This window comes from Trichosurus vulpecula, chromosome 7 (assembly GCF_011100635.1).
Source record: "Trichosurus vulpecula isolate mTriVul1 chromosome 7, mTriVul1.pri, whole genome shotgun sequence".
In the NCBI taxonomy this organism is placed as follows: Eukaryota; Metazoa; Chordata; class Mammalia; order Diprotodontia; family Phalangeridae; genus Trichosurus; species Trichosurus vulpecula.
The window spans coordinates 44292232-44313400 of NC_050579.1; the positions used below are offsets into that span (position 1 = coordinate 44292232).

Here is a 21169-nt window from a genome sequence, read left to right on the forward strand (position 1 = left end):
ACAATAGTTATCACATCCAAATAGGAAAGAGAGACCTTTAGGGCTGACTTCAGAGGAACAGCTCCCAAGGACTATATGCTCCTTTAAGACATGACTTCACTTTCAAGAAAAAAAGAAAAGAATAAAAGTCCCAGGCGACTGGGAAAGCTAAGAAGCCAAGCCTAATGATAATAAAAAAAGCTTTTGTGAGTGAGTGAGTGAGTGTGTGTGTGCGTGTGTGTGTGTGTGTGTGTGTGTGTGTGTGTGTGTGTGTGTGTGTGTTAGCTGCGGCTGTGTGCTTAGCAGAGTACAGACACGTTCGGATCTGCAGGAAATCGTCTGGACCAACCAGAGGGAAGGGGCTGTCTGACTAACCCCTGAGCAATGTAACCCAAGCGAAAGGGGCGTTGGTCATCCACAGATAAGTTCCGAGCCTCACAAATCCGTTGCTTGTACCATTTGCTTGCTCTCCGAAGCTACCCTCCAGAGAGGCTCCGCTGCCAGATCCTCCTCTTCCCTCCACAATGGTAAAGTACATTTTTTTCTTATTTGTCTTCCTCTTGACCCAAAAGCAACAGTGTAGTTCCCACAGTTTTCTGGAATGTCACCGTTCTTTTATCTGCTCTCGTGGTAGCTAAGAGCTAAAAGAAAGCTACGCACTCATTTTGAGAGGTGTGGATCATGTTCATCACAAGAGCCTGAGTGTGGAATTTCAACCTTCTCATTAAAAATGAGAACGAGGAGAGAAGGAAAGTTTTCTCTACTCTCAGAGTTGTACGGGGCACTTTGTTCAAGATAAAAAAAACCTCCCTGGCAAGGGATCAAAGGTGCAGTTGGCTACCTGCTTATGCCTCTTCGGTCCTGGGCATTCATAATATTAACCTTGGAATGAAAGTAATTACTGTGATTTCCTTTCTGTATCTGAGGGCCCCTAAGGCAGGTCTCTAAGTACACCAAAGAGGCTGGGAGGAGCCAAGCAAAATCCACAGAAAGCAAGAGGGTTTGGGGGGCTGGAGCTGGGGAAGCCCAGACACCTATGTACCCCCCAAAAAGGGAAAATTCAGGACTTGATCTTCTGAATCCTAATGGAGGAATGGAGTTTCAGTTAAGCCCTGGAAAGCTGCCAAACGAGAAAAAACACTGAAACCAAATACTGTTGCTAAGCCTGAGCACAGCCAAATATGTGGGAGGAGCTCCAATCCCAGACTCTCATTTATCCCTCTTTTAACCCTTTTCCCCTTTTCATTCTTTCTTGCCTTGAGTCCAGGCTAAAGGTTCTCATCCTTTTTTTGGTCCTCCTGCATTCTGGCTTTCAATAAGCTACCCCATGCTCTCTATTCAATATGGAAGAAAAAATACCATAAGATATGATACCATATGATGCCAAAATACCATATTATAAGTTATTTTCCAGATATTTCCTGTGCCCCCTTGACATCCTTCTCACATCCCCTAGTACTACACACACCCCATATTGGGAAACCTTGATTTAGACATACTCCTTTCCTAACCCACACTTCTCCCACCCCTACTGGTTGCACCCTTCCCTAGATCTATATTCTCCTTTCTTACTCTTCTATCTTGCCTTTTCATTCGCCTCCAAAATTGATTTCCTTTCTGATATCTAAGGGTACTCTGGTTTTCTTGGAGTGGTTTTTTTCAGCAGGCAACCTTCCTAAGTGCCACACCCTGCCCCCTTTTAACGAAATTTCTCTTTCTCTTTGATAACATTCACCTCTCATTCTTAGCGCTTAGAGCAGGGGATTGGCAATATGGCTTCCCACACAAGGGGAAGCAGGAAGATAGACAGTGCTAGGGACACTCTTTGGGGGGGGAGGAGGAACACTTTTTAACATGCCTTTTCTTTTCTTTTTTGACAAAATATATTGATATCTTTAATCACCTTCATTTCCAGTATATCCCTCCCTTAATATTACCTTTCACAAACAGATCTTTGGTGCCAGAAAATGGTGCCACTCCCCATAGCTCGTGGATATTATCTAGTGCTAAGTTGTCACATGTATGAGAGGCTCAAAGCTTGTAAACCAACCTGTAATCATTTAAGCCCTGTTTAGAGTGAATAAATGGTCCATCTCTCCTAAATTCCCCTGTCAGAGTCACACAAATGATTCTGTTTGCGTTAAGATCATAGATTTAGAGTTGGGAAGGACTCTAGAGGTCCCCAAGTCTAACCCCCTCCTAGAGAGGTGATAGAGAGATGATAGATGAGGTCCATAAAGGATGGGACTTGCCCATGGCCTTGCAGGTAGAAGGGCCAGAATTTGAACCCAGGTGCCCTGGCTCCAAATCCAGTGCTCTTGCTAGCATACCAGGTTAATTTTAAAGCAGTCTCTCCTTTCTCCACTTCCTCCTTTCTTCTTTCTCAATCTTTTCCTTTGGAAACTTTAAGGGGGGAAAAAAGAGCACAAAGGCTATAATTGTCTCTGCCTGACGCACTGCAGCTTTCAGGGAAAAATCCTTTAAATTACAACATTCCCATACAAAGCTCATGGGGATGGGGGGGAGGGTGTATTGGGGGGAAGCAGGAAGTAAAGTGGGAAAAACTCTTTGGAATCTGGTGGGACAGCTGAGAAAAGAGGTAGAAGCAGCTGTGGGAACCAAAAAGGAGTCCTGAGGCCTCACAGCTTAAAGCCAGCCTAACCATCGGTGACTCACTGAGCCCTGCCCAGAGCCCCTCCCTGGGCCACGTGTGTCCTTCATTCTGTTAGTCTGGATGAAAAGACAATGGCTCTGGTAGAGTTAGGATAAGAAAAGAGAGCTCTCTAACCTTGTCTGCTTCTGTGTTTAGGAATTATTTTATTTTCTCTTAATTTTATCTTTGTTTTGTTTTTATTCTTCTTAGTGAAAGTACCTTTTAAAAGAATTCCAACTTTGTCTTGTGTCAACTAGATGGGGAAGAGAATATATCCAACACCTATGCCAGGAGATATAAGGAGGATCTAAGCTGTGGTCATCCCAGCTCAGGATCTTGGGAAGAACTAATGGGACCTGGGTCATTCAGAGGTGAAAATGAAGAAGACAGAGAGAGAGAGACAGAGAGAAAGAGAGAGAGAGAGGAGGAGGAGGAGAGAGAGAGAGAGACAGAGAGAGAGAGAGAGAGAGAGAGAGAGACAGAGAGACAGAGAGACAGAGAGAAAGAAGGAGGAGGAGGAGGAGGAGGAGAGAGAGACAGAGAGAGAGAGAGACAGAGAGAGAGAGAGAAGAGACAGAGAGACACAGAGAGAGAGAGAGAGAGAGAGAGAGAGAGAGAGAGAGAGAGAGAGAGAGAGAAGAGAGAGAGAGAGAAGAGAGAGAGAGTGCTCATCTTGACTCCAGCTCCTTGGGATAAAGGAAAGGGGGCACAATGTAGAGTTCCAGGACCTACCTTCCAATAGTTGCTTTGCTGTTTACTCTTACATAACCTAAGCAAGTCACTGGGCCTTGGGTTCTTTGTCTTTAAAATAAAGGCATTGGAATAGATGACATCTAGGTCTCTTCCAACTCTAAATCTATGAGCCTAGAGTCCCATGCCATCCAGGACTCCTAATTTTAGGCCCAGAGAAGAGAAAGGACTTTCAGGGGTGGAGAACCTGTGGCCTCAAGGGCACATGTGGCCTTCTAGGTCCTTGGGTGCAGCTTTTTTGACTGAGTCCAAGTTTTACAGAACAAATCCTTTTATTAAGGGGATTTGTTCCATGAAGTTTGGATTCAGTCAAAGGGCTACACAGGTCCCCACCCCAGGGAGTAAGTAACCAAGCCAGGACACATAGCTGTCTCTGGATCCAGATCAGGGGTTCTTCCTCCTGAAAAGCAGAGCCAGGACAACGGACCCACTTCCTTCCCAAAATATTCTTTCCTGGAAAGACCTGGGAGCCTGTTCTCTCTTCAGTTGAATTCAACAAGCCCCGTGCCACATACTTCCTGTGGACAAGGCACCACCTTGTGAGGCACTGTTCTTACCTCAGAGAGATTACATCCTGTTAGGACTAAAGCAGAAGGAAGGGGTGTTGTGACATGTACACAGATAAGTAAATACAAAGGGGGGGGGGCAAGAAGAGGAGAGAGCACCAACCCCTGAAAGGAGATCAAGAAAAGCTTCCCTGACACTGAAACTAAGTTATGAAAGTATTCTGGTTCTAGACTCTGGCAGCCCTTAGGCCACAAAAGAAACCATCACAATTATTATCATTATAAATAATGAATTATTAGTGGGCAGAAGTTTCCTCGGAGTCCCTTTAATTGTTGTCTTTCAGTTGTGTCTGACTCTTTGTGACCCCATTTGAGGTTTTCTTAGCAATTTGTCATTTCCCTCTCCTGCTCACTTGACAGATGAGGAAAATGAGGCAAACAGGGTGAAGTGACTTGCCCAGGATCACACAGCTAGCCAGTATCTGAGGCCAGATCTGAACGCAGGAAAATGACTGTTCCTGACTCCAGGCCTGGCACTTTCTGCAATATGGCGCCACCTAGTGGCTCCTTAAAGTCCTTTTTAAAAAGCTGCCTTTATTCTCTTTGTCCACCAGAGGGGGAAACCCAACCAGGTCCTCACTCCTCTGGATTTCTGCTCCCTGCCCTCCCCCTGCACCAGAAATGTCTGAAGAATTCTGTAGTGAAGAAAGTGTCCATGCTACAGGTGGTGGTAACAGCAGTAGTGGTTATCGAAGCTTTAAGTAGTCTGTGATTCTTCCAGATCTTGGGATCATAGGCTCTTATAATCTTGGGACATGAAGCTGTAAGAGACCTCAGAGGTCAACAGAGTCCACATTTTGCAGGTGAGGAAACTGAGAGCCCAAGAAATCAAGTTTCTTGCCCAAGATCGCACTGGTAGTAAGTGACAGATGTAGGTTTTGAACTCAGATCATCCGACTTCGAAGCCACCATACTGCCTCTACAACCACCCTGTGAGCTAGATACTACAAGTGTTATTATCCTTAATTACAAAGTGGGAAACTGAGACACAGAAAACTTACACCAAGTTACACAGCTAATAAGTGGCAGACCTTTGGGCCTTAGTTAGAAGGTCCTCTGAAGCCAAATCAAATACCCTTTCTTACTCTATGACAGTTCCTTGGATACAGCCCAACACTCTTCAGATAATAAAGATACAGCTCATACCTTCCACCTCTCTTAAGGCACGGGGGAGAGGGAGAGTAGGAGGAACTCACCACCTCTCCCTAAGCTTTCCACTTTGGTTAGCCCCAGTCATTAGGAAATCTTTCCTCGTGTGCACAAATTAGCCTCTTTGGAATTTCTACAGGTTTATAATTTGTTTCGTTCTCTAGGACCAAGTAGAACAAGCCTAAATGTTCTGTGGAACAATCTTCCTAACTAAATAAACTAATAAATAATATATAAACTAATTAATAATAAATAAACTAATAAATAAAACAGTTATTAGCTATGTGACTCTGGACAAGTCAGAACCTCTCTGACCCTCAATTTCTTCATCCATAAAATGGGTGTAATAATACTTGTACTACCTGCCTCATGGTACTTACCTTAAAGCACTGTTTAAATGTGAGCTCTATATGGGGGTCAGGGAAATGGGACAGAGGACATACATAATTTGACCTAGACCCAAAGGTTCCAGAAGAAGGCCCTATCCATGGAACAACTAGTGTACCCTTTGTACCAAAAATGTACTCCTCACTCCAATTGAAAAGATGGGATTGTCCCTTCTGTGTTACTGATCCCAGATTTTAGTCTTGCTGATTGTAATCTATACTTGTTGTTTCCTTTCCAAAGGCCAAAAAAATCACCCCCACTGAAACAGAGAGATGCATTGAGTCCTTGATAGCTGTTTTCCAGAGGTATGCTGGCCGGGAGATAACTAACTCCCCAAACACCCTCTCCAAGACTGAGTTCCTGGTCTTCATGAATACAGAGCTGGCTTCCTTCACACAGGTAATGGAGAACAGCCTGTAACCTTCCACCTACAGCTTTGATCACTGAATGAACATAACAGACTGGTAATGATAGCCTTCCTCCAGCGGCCAAGCCACTCACCAGGTTTGGAGACAATAGACACCTCGACTGACAGGATCAGGGCTCAAAAAGATCCCACCAACCCCAGATGCTAGCCTGAAGCTAACAGGAGGAAATTTAATGTTGGGAAATAAAAAGTCCCTACACTCAGGTTCAAAAAACCAACTGCACAAGTATGAGATGGGAGGAAAGAAATGTAGCTAGAAAGCCATTCATGTGAAAAAACCTTGAGAAGTTTAGTTAACTGACCACATATGAGTCCACAGGGTGGGGTGTGGCTGAAATGGCTAATAGGTTCTCAAGCTTCATGAACAGAAAAGTTCAGAACCAGAACAAAGAATAGTGACAGTCTTAAATATTTTGACTACAGCCATCATATAGAATTCATTTCTGTGTTCCACTTTTTAGAAGAGATATTGTCGTTCCAAAGCTCATCAAGAACAGGGAACCCAAGATGGTGGGGAAGTCAAAACCATCTCATTGGAGGAATAGTTGAAAAAGCTGGGGATTTTTAGCCTGGAGAAGGGAAAACTAAGAAGAAGGGCATCATTGTTCTAAAATATATTGAAGTCTGCCATATGTCAGATTCTACCTAGTCTGCTTGGCCCTTGAGGGGAGAATCAAAACCAATAGCATGAAAGTCATAGGGAGGTAAGAAGGTAAGTTTCAGCCCATCATAAGGAAAAATTCTGTAACAAGTACATCTAGAAATGGAATGCTGCATCAAAGTGTAACAAGCTCCCTATTAGTGAAGGTCTTCAGGCAGAAGCTAAATGACCATTTGTTGAGGGACAGTGTAAGTGGGTTCAGAGATGGCCATGGAGTCAAGAAGAGCTGGGTCCAAGTCTCATCTCTGAAACACACGGCTGTGTGACTCCAGCCAAGTTATTTAATCTCTCAATGCTCTGGGAAACTCCCTAGAACTATAAATTGCAGAAGTGACAATTGGCATTGGATGAGGGAATTTCCTCATCCATGAGCTTCCTGCACCAATGAAATCACAGTTCTAGGGGCATCTAGGTGGTACAGCAAGTAGAGCACCGGCCCTGGAGTCAGGAGGACCTGAGTTCAAATCCGGCCTCAGACACTTGACACACTTACTAGCTGTGTGACCTTGGGCAAGTCACTTAACCCCAATTGCCCTGCCAGAAAAGCAAAAAAAAAAAATCACAGCTCTAGTCCCTATCCCTCTTGTTGATGGGGTTCAATACTTCCATAAGATGTGGGTAGATGACCTCTGAGATCCCTTCTAACTCCGAAAGTCTACTGTATTCTGTGGAGGAATGATAGAATCACAGAAGTTTACAGTTGGAAGATGGAATAGCCATCCAGTCCAACTCCTATCCCAAAGGCATATCCACTTTAACATACCTGACAAGTAGTTATCCAGCATCTGCTTAGAGATTTCCAATGAAGGGTGACCCACTCCCTCCTCCCAAAGCATTAAATCCCACTTTTGAATGGCTCTAATTGTTAGGAAGTCTCCATCAAGCCACAATTCACCTTTTTTTTACTTCAACCCATTACTCCTGGAAGACCAAACTGTACAACTCTAATCCCCCTTCCATATTACAGTCCTTCAAATACTTAAACTCATCTATCATGCCCATGCCCACCTCCCCCAGCCGTCTCTCCTTCAAGTTAAATATCTCTTGTTCCTTCAACTAATCCTCATACAACATGGACTTGAGAACTTTTGCCATCCCGTTTGCCCTCCTCCAGTTGCTCTCCAATTTATCGTTTTTGTTCAGTCGCGTCTAACTCTTTGTGACCCCATTTGGGTTTTTCTTGACAAAGGGAGTGGTTTGCCATTTCCTTCTCCAGCTCATTTGACAGATGAGGAAACTGTGGCAAATGGGGTGAAGTAACTTGCCCAAGGTCACCCAGGTAGTAAGTGCCTGAGTCCAGATTTGAACTCAGGAAGATGAGTCTTCCTGACTCCAAGCCAGGCCCTCTATGCACTATGGCGCCACCTAGCTGCCCTCTCCAACTTATCAGTGTTCTTTAAATGCAGTGTCTGGAACTGAATATACTTCAGGTGTGGCCTGACCTAGCCAGAGTACAACAGAACTACTACTTCCTTATTTCTAGAACTAATGCTTCTCTTAATGTAGCCCAAGATTATGTTCGCTTTTTTTTTTTGATTGTCACATCACACTACTGACTCATATTGAGTTTTCAGTCCACTAAAACTCCCAGAACTTCAGTAGAACTGCTTTTTTTCTTTTTTTGGAGGGGGGAAGGCAAGGCAATTGGGGTTAAGTGACTTGCCCAAGGTCACACAGCTAGTAAGTATCAAGTGTCTGAGGCTGAATTTGAACTCTGGTCCTCCTGACTCCAAGGCCAGTGTTCTATTCACTGCGCCACCTAGATTCCCTTAGAATTACCCTTTCACCATACCCCCCTCCAGCCTGTTACTTAAGAAATTGATCCTTTGAACCCAAGTGTAAAACTTTACATTTATCCCTATTGGATTTCATGTGTGGGACATAGGAAGGGTAGAGTTAGGATACTATTCACATAGAAGACCTAGGGAAATAAAGGAAATATATTTCGATGTGGCAATAGCTACATTTCATTCATTTTTCCCAGGCTCTGTTCTGTATTTACCAGCCTTGACAATCTATTTCTCTGAGTAAGGATCCAGCTTACCTCTGACAAATATCCCTTTCTTCATTTCTTCTTGAAGTAGGACTTATTTTAGAGACCCAAATCTGTGGAATGCCCAGCACATATATGTTGACAAGCAACATGATCTTCAGTCTAGTTAGGAGGAGATTAGCATGAAATGCTAAATGTGACACAAAGTCTGAACTTTCTCTTATCATTTCTGCAGAACCAAGACCCTGGTGTTCTGGACCGAATGATGAAGAAACTGGACCTCAACTGTGATGGGCAGTTAGACTTTCAAGAATTCCTTAATCTAATTGGAGGCTTGGCACAAGCTTGCCATGCCTCCTTCACAGCTAGCCAGTCTGTCAAGAAAATGTGAATGGGCCTCCCAGCCAATTTTCCAGATACGTCCTTCCTCCAAACCAGCAAATGTATACCCATTCCTCATAGTCACACACTGAACCCTAAGAGGCCAAGGCTACAATACAGAGCCATTCCTTTGTAGCAATAAAATACGATTTTTTTAAAAAACACACAATTGAGAAATTGTCTATAGGACTACAGGGAGAAGAGGATAAAAGAAGAATTGGGTAAATCATAACTGGTAGAAGTGTGTAACCTACAAGTCAATTAGGGCTTGGACCCTCCATAGAGTATACTGAGTTTATCTGGGAGCTTCTCTCAATAATAGTCTTTATGGTTCACTTTGTCCTACCCAGATTCCACTCTAGGAATCTCTCTCTAAAGGCCCTTGGCACCTTAACAAGATCTTAAGCTAACTAGATATCAGATATAGTACAGGTTTTATTATTCCATAATCCCTTCTGTTGGATTCCCAACTTCACTCTGGACCTACACAAATCCATACAATTCACAGTATCAGCAAAAGGTTAGGTCCATATTGTTCTTCAATATAGACTGTTCTTGATGAGCTGCTGATCCTTCTTCCTCTTTGGAGCTACACAAATAGTCTCTGGGCCTTTCTCTAGGTCCAAGTGTGGCTATCTTCTGTCTCCTCTTCCACCTTCTCTCACTGATATTCTAAATCCCTTTTCTCTCTCTGTCTCTATCTTCTCTCTTCTCTCTCTCTCTCTCTCTCTCTCTCTCTCTCTCTCTCTCTCTCTCTCTCTCTCCCCCTCTCTCTCTTCCCCATCTCTTCTTCTTCTTCTTCTTCTTCTCCTCCTCCTCCTCCTCCTTCTCTTCCTCCTCCTCCTCCTTCTCCTCTCTCTTTCTTTCTGTCTCTCTCTCTCTGTCTCTGTCTCTCTCTGTCTCTGTCCCTCTCTCTCTCTCTCTCTGTTTCTCTCTCTCTCTCCCCCACCCCCAACTGTTTCTTTCTATGAAGCCAAATGGAGACAGCCTTCATCAGCACATCTCTCTCCAGATCGCCTGTGTCTCTATCCCTCTCTCAGTCTCTTTTTAACACCAAGCCCAATAGCCAGGTCAAGTGTTAACTTCATCATTCCTAAAGTATCAGATGTTTAGCTGATTCAATGAGAAAACAAAATCCATATCTGTCAGTCAGGGAGGACCCAGGACAAAGAGGATTCATTCCTTGATCAGGAAACAGTAGAGATGGGAAGGACTTACCTCATTCTTCTTTGCATACACAGCCAGTCTTCATAGAGAAGACCCTATCCAATTAGCTGCACGGCACTATCCTTCTTTCTCATCTTTTCCATTGCATCTAAGAACTGCAAGTGAAGACTTTGGTCATCCCTCAGAAAAGTCTCATTTCTTCTAAGAGGTTTTATATGTAACTAGTCTCTAAAAATAGGGCAGCTAGGTGACACAGTGCATAGAGTGCCCAGCCTGAAGTCAGGAAGATTCATAAGTTCAAATCTGGCCTCAGATCCTTACTAGTTGTGTGACCCTGGACAAGTCACTTAACCTTGTTTGCCTCCAGTTCCTCATCTGTCAAATGAGCTGGAGAAGGAAATGGCAAAGCACTCCAGTATCTTTACCAACAAAACTCCAAAGAGTCAGACACATCTGAAAAAATAACTGAAAAACAGACATTCTCTACAGAGGTGTTTTTTGGGGGATTACATACACTTGTAAAAGATGCTTCCTACTTACATATTACCCTGAGTAAAGAGTCAACTTTCAATTATCCAAATTAATGAAGAGAGGGGAACAAAGGCATTAGTTTGCCTTTCTACTTATGTTTCACATAAGTTAATGTTAAAATTGACCCTGAGTCTACATTGACTAGGCAAACAGGAAGAGATAGCCCAGGAGAAAGATGGGGAAAGCTGACCTAGGATTAAAAATAATATTGTGGCTAATACCTATGTGAATCATTAATTGTTTTAGTGATATATTTATATTAGCATATAGGTTTTATACCCAATCCCAAATTATAGCATTAGCTCCATAATTCTCTCAAAATGGGTTGAAGCAAAAAGCAAACATAAGGCTTATAAAGAGACAAAGTTGTGGCTTAATGTCAGGAAAAAAATTTCCTACCAATCAGAGCTGTCCAAAAGTAAAATGAACTTCATTGGGAAGAGCTGGGCTCCCCCACCTTGGAGGTCTTCAAGTAAAGGCTAGATGACCACTTGTGGGGTGTGTCCAGGAAAGTCCTTTTGCACTCTCAAATTCCATGATTCAGTAAAGGGCAGAAAACAAGCCCAAGGAAGAGATCACATTTCAGGGTGGGGCTCTGAGAACGTGTATCATTGTAAGTTTTTAATTTCTTTGTTACAAATTAGTGCCCTGAAGTATGAAGGCCCAGAAGTTTTCTAGGAATGATAGCTGTCTCTTAGTCACATGTATGCACCAAATATTCTCTCTTATGTTTTAACATCTTAGAAAAAGATACTATTCAGTGAGTCACCTCCTGAACTGCTTAGAAGTTGGCCATGTGTGAAAACAAGGCTCCGTCATTCCAAAGCACATGAAAGCTGTAAAATGATGGTGCTTGGGCATCTCAAAGGCAACCCAACATTTCTCCAGTCCACCAGGAAAGTGCTAGGTCTCATTTTAAGGCACCATTCCCAGGGGACCACCTATTTTGAAAATCAGTCAAGCATTTTCAAGAGCAATCTGGAATTATACCCAAAGAGTTATTAAACTGCCTATAGCCTTTCACCTAGCAATACCACTACTAGGTCTATTTCCAAAGATGATTAGGGGAAAAGGAAAAGAACCTATATGTTTCAAAATATAGCAGCTCTCTTTGTGGGGGCAAAGAACGGGAAATTGCAGGGATGCTCGTCAATTGGAGAATGGCTGAACATGTTGTGGTATATGATCCTGATGGAATGCTACTGTCCTATAAGAAATGATTGGCTCATTGATTTTAGAAAAACATGGATAGACTGGAATGAAATAATGGAGAACAAAATGAGCAGAACCAACAGAACACTGTATACAGAAACAGCAATATTGTTTCAAGAGCAACTTTGAGCAAATAAGTCATTTTGACTATTATAAATACCATTAACTACAAAAGACATATGAAGGAAGATGCTATCTACATCCAGAGAAATAACTGATAAATAGAAGTACGTATAGAATAATTTTACATGTATATGTATACACACAAATACATATTTGTGTCTAAAGGTAGCCATCTCTAGGGTGGGGGGAAGGGAGAGGAAAAAAGAAATTTACATGATAACTATATATTTAAAAAGAATAGCAAGTTGTACATAATAGATTTGCAATTTCAAGTGCAATCATCTTTTTTTCATTCTACTATGTAATGGAAATGCTTGATTTATTTCATAAATTAAAAACAAAATAAATAAAATCTTTAAAAAATTTTTAATAAGAAAGGCATAGTATTTGGAACTATGATTATAGTCATGTGCCCTCATCATACTCTATCTGGAATGTCCAGTTTAAGAGATCATGTTTTAGCAAAGACATTGGTAGCTAAAGATCACCCAAAGGAGCCAAACCAAAATGGAGAAAGGACCTTCAAGCTAGGACTATATGAGGATCAGTTGACAGAAATAGAGATATGTATTCTGTAGGTAAGGAGATTAGGGGTAAGGAGTGTGAGAGGCAGGAGAACTGGAGGAAAGAAAAAGAAAGACTGCCACATGGGAGAGCAAATGGCTGTGTCCTGCTTAGCCCCAGAAACTGCAACCAAGAGCAGTGGATAGGTGGAAGCTGAAAAGTAGCTTTTCAATTTGAGAACTATTTGAGGAAAAACTTCCTCAGGATTGAAATGATCCAGAGACTACTTGCTGATTTGTTGTAGAGGGGATGATTGGTTGTTTATATATGTATAGATTAGGTTGGATGGCTTCAGAGGTCCCTTACAAGTCTGACAGCCTATGATTTTATGGGTTTTTGCAGGACACTGAGAGATGTTCTCTTGTTAATGATTTAATAATGCTTTAAAGGAATTCATTCTTAATCTTTCCCATTTGACAACTCTCAATGTCTTTGAAGGTTATATTAATCCATTATTAAGGTGTCTTCCTACAGCCTTAGGGATTTATTAAGACTAGAAAAATGGCATGTGGGTGTATACTTTTTATTGAAACTTTATTGCATCAATATATTTAATTTCAACTTTATTTGTGCTTTATGGGGGAAGGTGATTGCATCTGTCAGAATTTAGATGTAAGGCAAAATTACAAGGCAAATATACTACCTAAAATTTTTGCATTATTTTCATCTTCTGTGGTAGAACCAAGTTGTTGTGATTTATTAAAAATAAAAGCTTATTTTAGCATCCAGATTTAAAAAAAAAAAGCAAAATCTTAACTCATCTGGCTTTGATGGAACCTAAGATCCTCTTAGGGCCCAGTTTCTAATCCAGAAGGCTGCAGAGGCCAAGCAGGAACCTACAATAGTGACTGATTACTACACTCAGGAAAACTGGATGACTGAGCCTGGGAGACAGTGACAGTTTGAATATTACAAGAGCAGATCAGTCCTTGGGCATTCCATCGCCAGCATGACTGAGGACAGCCAGACTCTCTAGGTGTCTTTAGTCTATTCCAGTACAACACGAATTTCAAATGAAGATTAGGTTTTTTGGTCTAGTTCAGGCAATCTACCAGCAATCAAGTGCTCTATTGACTAGGAGTTAGAAGGGCAATATAGAAATTTTAGCTGAGCTCTGAGTGCTCTCACTGACTCCAGGGCACCTGGACAATCAACCAGGGAACATTTATTAAGGTACCAAGTCCTGTGCTTAGGAGCTGCCTTGTCCTCAAGAAGTTTACGTTCTAGTTAAGAGTGGGAGGTAGAAGGAGACAAGTACATTTATAAATATATACAAACTATAATAGACACAATAATAACAGCTAGCATTTGTACAGCACTTTAACGTAGCAAAGCACTTTACATATTTTCACAACTACCTTGGGAAGTCACCCAGCTAGTAAGTGCTCGGGGCTGGATTTGAACTCCAATCTTCCTAACCTGGGGACTGTGACACCTAACTGCTCCTATAAGATGATTCAGAATGAGGGGAAAAGCACTATTCCTTCTCCTTTTCCTCATCCTCCATTTCCTCCTTCTCTTCCTCCTCTTCTTTTTCCTCTTCCTCCATCTCCTTATAATAATAATGACAGCAACAGCTAGCATTTTCTAGCATTTTAAGGTTTGCAGAGTGCTTTGCTAACCCTTCATTTCATTTGATCTACCAGTTTGGGAAGGCAGGGAGAGGGGAGGTGTCAGAAAAAGCTACCCACAGAAGGTAGCAATTGAGGAGAACCTTGAAGGAAACTAGGAATTATGAGATGAGTGTCTAAACCTCAAAAGAAAAGTACAAGAGCCACATGGTATTGTGCCATCCAGGCAGTTTAAGAAGCAAGAGAGGGACCTGTCACACAGTCATATCCTGCTTTACATCTGAGAATATCAGAGAAGGACCCTGAGCCACATGGGAAGAAAAAAAAATCAGCCAAGTTTCATTTCTCTAGTTACAGGTTAGGGAGTCAATTATTCAGCTATTAGCCATTCCTAACTTTAAGCCATGATAAAAAGGACAAAGATTTGGCAAGAATTTAGGAAACCTAAACTCTAATCCAAATCTGGCCCCTAACTTAGTGATTTGTAACAAGATCTGGGATCTAATTTCACCCCCTTGTGCCTCAAAATGCCCTCATTTAGGCTGGGTGATCTCTAATGTTCTGTCAGGTTCTAAGATTCAATGGCTCTTTTCTAGTCTGGGGACCTTATCTTTCCAAAGCCACCAGGGAAGGAGAGGAACTGTCACTGATGCATAGTCAGAAGTCCTCATGACTCACTTCACCCAGCCCACCACACAATAAGCTCCATTGTACAGCCCATCAAACTTGATGAAAAATGTGTTGAGAGTTCAGGCTAAGTGGAGCTGGAGGACCACACCTATGCAAGAAGGGATATAATTGACTTTTTTGTGCTCTCTAGTCTCCCTAATCTCCCCCGACTCTCCCCTTAACCCTCTCCCTAGTTTAAAAAAAAACAGACAAGTAAGAAAGAGCTGGGAAGGGAGTAACAAGTCTGCACTTGCTAGGAATGTGAGCTGCAGAGTGATTCAGCCACAGTGTGAGCAGTTGACAAGGAGAACTCAGAAGAAACCAGTCCTTGGGGTGACTATGTTGCCTGGTTTCACATACTCCACCTCTCCCTGGTGAGAAACTATTAGAGGTATCCCTTAGGATGACAACAGAGGATCTCATTATTTCTCTCTTGCTCACAGAATAGCTTCTTAATGGCCCATCAACATTATCATCATTAAGAATTATGGAACCCAATTGGATTCCAAATGCAGTGCAAAGTACTATAGAGAATAGATAACAGTTGCAAATCTTGTTTTCAAGGAGTCTAGAATATGTTAGAGAAAATAAATTAAGGCAAATGCAAAATCTGAGATACTTCATAATATTAGACTTGACAACTCCGAGGGGAGAAAAGATTCTCAAGAATTAGATTTTAGGTTGGACATGGTGGCACCTACCCATAATCCCTGCTATTGGGGGAGACTGAGGCCGGTGAATCTCTTGAACTCTAGAGTTCTGAGCTATCGTAGAGCTAAAGTCAATTGGGTGTCTGTATTGAGGTTCCAATTACTCTGTAGTCAAAGTCCAAAGACAAGCATTCTAGGATAGTATGGTAGTTCCTGAGTATTAAAGGACACTAAGTGAGGTCATCCATTTAGGTGACCCCACAGCTATGAATACATCAACTCTGTGCTAAGTTATAATCATATCATCAAGGAAAGTGTATCCATTTGGGTTGTCATAAATTCTAGCTATTATTACCGAAGCCAAAAGCACTCTGGACTCAGCTGCTGATTCCTTGTGAAGGCTTTCTGGGTCAGGCCAGCTCTCGAAGTCAATGCTTTTCCATTAGCTGTCCTGGAGCTAACAGGTCTCTGTTTGCTACTCATTGGGCAGGCTGGTGGCTTGTGGAGCTTGTAGAGAGGGAGATCGGACTCCAGGGCAAGGCTCAGAACTGTTCTTCTGACCATAATTCTGCACTCTTATCCATTCTCTCTCTCTCTGTCTCTCTCTGTCTCTGTCTCTCTCTCTGTCTCTCTCTGTCTCTCTCTGTCTCTCTCTCTCTCTCTCTCTCTCTCTCTCTCTCTCTCTTTCCTCCCAGTCTTGAAAAACCCTGTTTTCTTGTCCCCCTAGCATAGGAACTCACTGTATCAGCCTCAGGATACCTGTCATTTCCCACCACCATTATCCAGCTCTTCCTCCCTGGTCTCAGCTTTATGGATAGAGATCACATCTTACCATGTGTGTATCAACATAAAAACTGTTACATTTTTACCTTATTTGTTGATAACAATGAGCTTCACAGAATCTTATCATTTGAACAGATTTCAGAGTCTACTTTGGCCATATCTAATCGTGAAGAAAAATCCCTTCTACAGTGGACCCATAAAGTACAGTAGAGTTCAGATAAATAGTACTTGACACTAACAAACATCATTGCTTTTCACAATGGTGGGAAGGAAACAGCTGTGAGCAAGGTCACTCTCAGTGTCTGGCCTCCATGCCCACAATGGGCGGCATATGAGGATTAGGACGGAGTAGATGTATCATATCCAGAGCCCTTCAGGGTTCAAATTTTAGGTAAAGAGTTGAAACCAATTAAGCATTAAACCAACAAGAGACTGATCTGTAACCTATAGAACAAATAAAACAAGAATAATTTCTAAATTGCCTAATGTTCTGTTCTCTGTGTTTGTTGTTTGTCCTTCATTCTCAAAGAGGACCATGACATCAGGAAGAAGATGCCATGACTTGCAAATGAACTGGATTTCAGTGAGGGAACAAGGAGTAAGTAATGAGGGGCCCAAAAGTAGGGAACTCAACCCTAATTGTGCTAATCCATCGAAAAGCTAAAAATGGGTAGGGGTTTAGTAATTCCCAGTCTCTGGGTTTATTAGCCATGATCGTCTCGCATCCTAGGGGCAAAGGGCTGAACCAGTTAAACCAATTTTTATTAGTCAACAATCCACCTCCTTTTCCCAGTACCCCCATCTAGATCAAAAGCTTTCCTGACCATGACATATATAAGATAGGTGGTGAAGGAATCCATGAGCTGATGCTGGATACATTGCAGCATATAGCATGTTACCGTGAGAAATGAATATTTCTCTCTCATGTTTAATAACTAATTATCGTATTAGGACCAAGGTTTTTCCCCTTTTCTGCTTTCTCATCCAGAAACCAACCAGTGTGGGAAATTTCTCTTAAATATTTACCCAGATCACAATCTAATCAGACAATAAAAGAAATCCTAAGTTTAGGCTAATGGGTGTATTCCTGCTCGTTGTATTTGCTCAGACAGGACCTGAGAAAATGTTGATACTCCCAATTATCAAGACAGGTAATATAGAAATTGATGTCTCTTTGACCAAGATTTGAGTGACCTAAGTCACGTACCCCAAGATAGCCCACTTCCCATTTGGTTGACCAATCAGAGGTGATTAGGCACCCCTCACACCTCTTCTTCGAAGGGCATATAAACTGTGACCCCACCACCATTAAGGGCCTTTGGTCCAAGAGAGAGGTGAGTCAGGTGCAGGGTAGAGTTCAGTGTTGTCTCTGCAATAATACCTGAAAAAAATAGAAAAATAAGAAAGGCCCCATGAGAAGCAGGAGCACCATCATGGCACCCTTGAGTCCAGTCATCCAGTCACTTCCACCAGATAGGTGATGACCGAAATTGAAGATAAAATGAAAAATCTAATAGGACAAAAGAAACAATGAGAATGGAGTCAGAGGGTCTCCATCAGTTCTCATTCCATGTCTGGTATTGCCTGTGGAAATAAAACAAGAAATGGTACAGGCTAGAGTCTAAGATTCTCTTGCCCTCCAGCCCCTATCCCCCTTTCTAGATTTAATCATTTCCTTTCTCTCCAACCTACAGGTGCATGGTCCAGTGGGTAGGATACACAATGTCACCCCAGTCTCCGGTTCCATTGTCAGTCCCCATCTTTGCTGGAACCCAACGATCACCACCTACTGGTTTCCACCAGATTGCTCCCCCTGACTCACCAGGGGCTCACTGCTTATGTGACTATGTTCAGGTTAGTTCTCAATAGGCTTCCCAGGGCTGAAAATTGGCTCTCCTAGGGAAGGTTAAGTGGAGTCTTGGGCAAGGTGAAAAAAAAAACCTGGTCTCCTAAGCAGACTATTGGGACAGGGCCAACATCCATGTTGGCATGGGCTCCACCTTAACTGCTAAAGCCTGGAGAGTAGATCATCTGCCCTTTTGCTGGCTTGGGTGGTTAGAGAAGGGTAAGTTTAGATGTGTAACATTGAGTTATGCACCAATTATTGTGACTAGTGGTTCTCCTTCGTAGGCACATCCATAACGAATCAGCTAAGGTCTGAGATAATGGAGGCTCGCCCAGTCAGGGAATGGAAGTGTTTAGACTGCCCAAACCATGTGGTCAGTCCACCCAAAATAAAGATTATCTCTGGTCTTTGGAGGGTAAGATTTGTTTCAAGCATCCATTCCATTGTTCCACAAAGCCTGCTTCCTGAGGATGATATAGGGTGTAGAAGACCCATCTAATATTCAAGGAAAGTCCCATTCTCTAATCCCTGTCTCTGGATTTCCAACTCTCATAGTTAATTCTTAAAGGATCCCCATCCCTTTCTCCAGCTAGTCTCTTGTCTGGATTGTTTCAATTTAGAAAAAGTGCTACTTGTTTCCTTTCCCCTCTCCTCCCATAGTCACTTGGGAAAGGAAGCTTCCTAGATTTCCTGCTGTGCAGTAGTTGTTGGGTATAAAAGGAGCCTGAGTAAGGTCACCCATTTGGGTGACCCCACAGCTATTAATGCATCAACCATGTGCTGGGTTATAAACATAGCATCAGGGGAAGCATATCCATTTAGGTTATCATAAAGCCACAAAGTGACCGCCTCCTGTCTCAGGCTAAAAATTGCTTCTGTGGGGGTGGACCAAGACTGTCTGGAGCAATCGGGAAATCTAACTAGGGGTATATGTTTGTTTCATGGCTGTGTAAATCCAGACTCACAGAGCATCTTGTCCCTGCTTCACCCACTAGGGAGCTATTTTTTTTTAGTCAGGAGGGTGTCAGTGGTTAAGCTCTCCAGGGCAATTCATTCATCTTCTACAATGGTTTCTATCAACAATTTTGACTGATTAGGGCTTCTAAAGATTTTGCTGGTGCTAGTATCATAATAGTAAGCTCCTTATTACACATCTGCCGGTTACCTCTGGTGCAGCTGACATTTTGCAATTGAGTGGGAGTGGTTAAGAGCAGATTCTTGTCATTTGTGCTGTTCATAAGCACAAATCTGCTTCTCCAGCTCCCTCTCCCTCAGAGTTAAAAGCTTCTATCACTGTGAGAAATAGCCCAGGTATGGAATCCGTGGCTCCCTTGGGGTTATGATATTGACCCTGAGCAACCCATACTTGAGATTCCGGGAAATGTGAGAGAGAAGCTCTCTTAACCCCTGAATGCCTTTATAACCTGTCTCCAAAGAGTCTGGCCACTGCTTTCCACAAGGAAGTTCCCCATCCCACCTGCTTACTTCCCTTCCCCCACTCCTTCCTTTCTTTCTCCAAAAAGTTAGCCAATGTGGTTTTTCATCTCCCAGTACTGCTAAACAGGTTAAAGTACAGATAAAAAATGCTAGTCCACACAGAGATAGCTTTAACAAACTTTAATGCTCCCCAAAAGGGTGGGGCGGAGAACAGCAGTTAGGAGAGTCTCAATGTGTGGCCTCCAAGCACTAGTGGACAGCATGGGGGAGGGACCAATTAAAAGCAGAGAATCCCTCAGGGTCTTTCATGTTTGCATCCCAAGGAATTGGGGCTGGACCAGTCAAACCAGTTTTCACTGGTTGACAGTTGAATTAGTGGTTATTCAGCTTTTGCTTGTATTCCTATGAAGAGAAATGTACCTTCACCAAAGTAATACATTCTACTTTTAGATAATTCTGATTATTAGGAAGTTTTTTTCTGTCATCAGACCACTCTACAGGGTGGTATAATGTATATGGTTCTGGGCTTAAATTCAGGAAAACTTGGGTTCAGATCAGACCTCAGACTCTTATTGGCAGTTTAACCCCGAGCATGTCATTTAATCTCAAGATCGTTTAGCTCAGTAGTCCCTGGAGAGCCTTCTAGCTCTAGACTCATGAGCTTTGATGCCAAAACCAACAGGTGCTGTCAGTCTTCCACTAGACAGCCCTTCAAATTCCGGATAAGAACTACCATGTCTTCCCCATCCAGTCTTCTGTAGTTGTGTCTCAGCATCACTAAGGAGATCAGAATCGCCATGATTTGACTCTTTCCCCACAGTGTTCTGCTCTAACCTTGGCGCTAGTAAGTAGCCTGATTTTGAGTGACAAACTAGCCCTGTTCCACTTTCGGATTTATATGCAAGAGAAGCTGAGGAGCAGGAAACCAGAATGTATAAGCATGAGGCGAGAGTGAGGGGGAGAGGAAAGAGAGGAAGATGAGAGCCTTCAGTTGTCAAGTAGTTAGGGAGGGAGGAGGAGAGGAGCGTTTCATAAAAATTTGCTTTACTTTTCTTTATTTAAATGTTTATTTTGTTCCTTAAGCCAGCAATTGTGATCACCTGTTAACCACTCACATTTGCTGATCTGTGTGTCCCGAGTCCGAAGCAGTAGAGAAAGAAGGAATTTTGAAGAAGGCCTCCTGAATGGGGGGAGAGAGATTAATTTAAAACTGGAATTTTGCCAGAATTCAATCTCTGGCTGAGGACTCAGAGTTATAAAAAAAAAGAGTAGTTGCTTCACTTTACACCTTCTCTGGGGTTCCCGTAAGCAATTAAATGACTCAGTAATGTCCGGGACTGCAACTACCTGGTACCAATGCAGGGCTTCTGCCCCATTTCCAGGCTTGCCTTAAGTGGAAAGTCAGTTTCAGAGAGGAGGCACCCAGGAAGTGACTGGAGAAGAAGTCATGTCCAAGGGGAGGAATAACGCAACCCACAAAAAAGGTGGGGACCAGGAAGAAGAGTAAATGACCTTACTGACTGCTTTCTACCTCAGTGTAGCACCACCTAAACACTGCTAAACTTAAAGAGCCACTGGTTAATTATGCTTCCAAAGGAGGCAGAACACTATTCAATACTCCCTGGACAACACTGTCTGCTTCCCTACCAATGAAATATCATTTTTACCAC

General features: G+C 42.5%; 1 protein-coding gene across 1 annotated transcript; it reads left to right on the forward strand.

Moving 5' to 3' along the window:
* Positions 1–345: 345 nt before the first annotated feature.
* Positions 346–9107, forward strand: S100A11 (S100 calcium binding protein A11). Its single transcript, XM_036767699.1, has 3 exons — positions 346–506; positions 5725–5883; positions 8801–9107. The coding sequence occupies exons 1-3, from the start codon at positions 504–506 to the stop codon at positions 8954–8956; spliced, it is 318 nt and encodes a 105-aa protein (XP_036623594.1). The 5' UTR covers positions 346–503; the 3' UTR covers positions 8957–9107.
* Positions 9108–21169: the final 12062 nt, after the last annotated feature.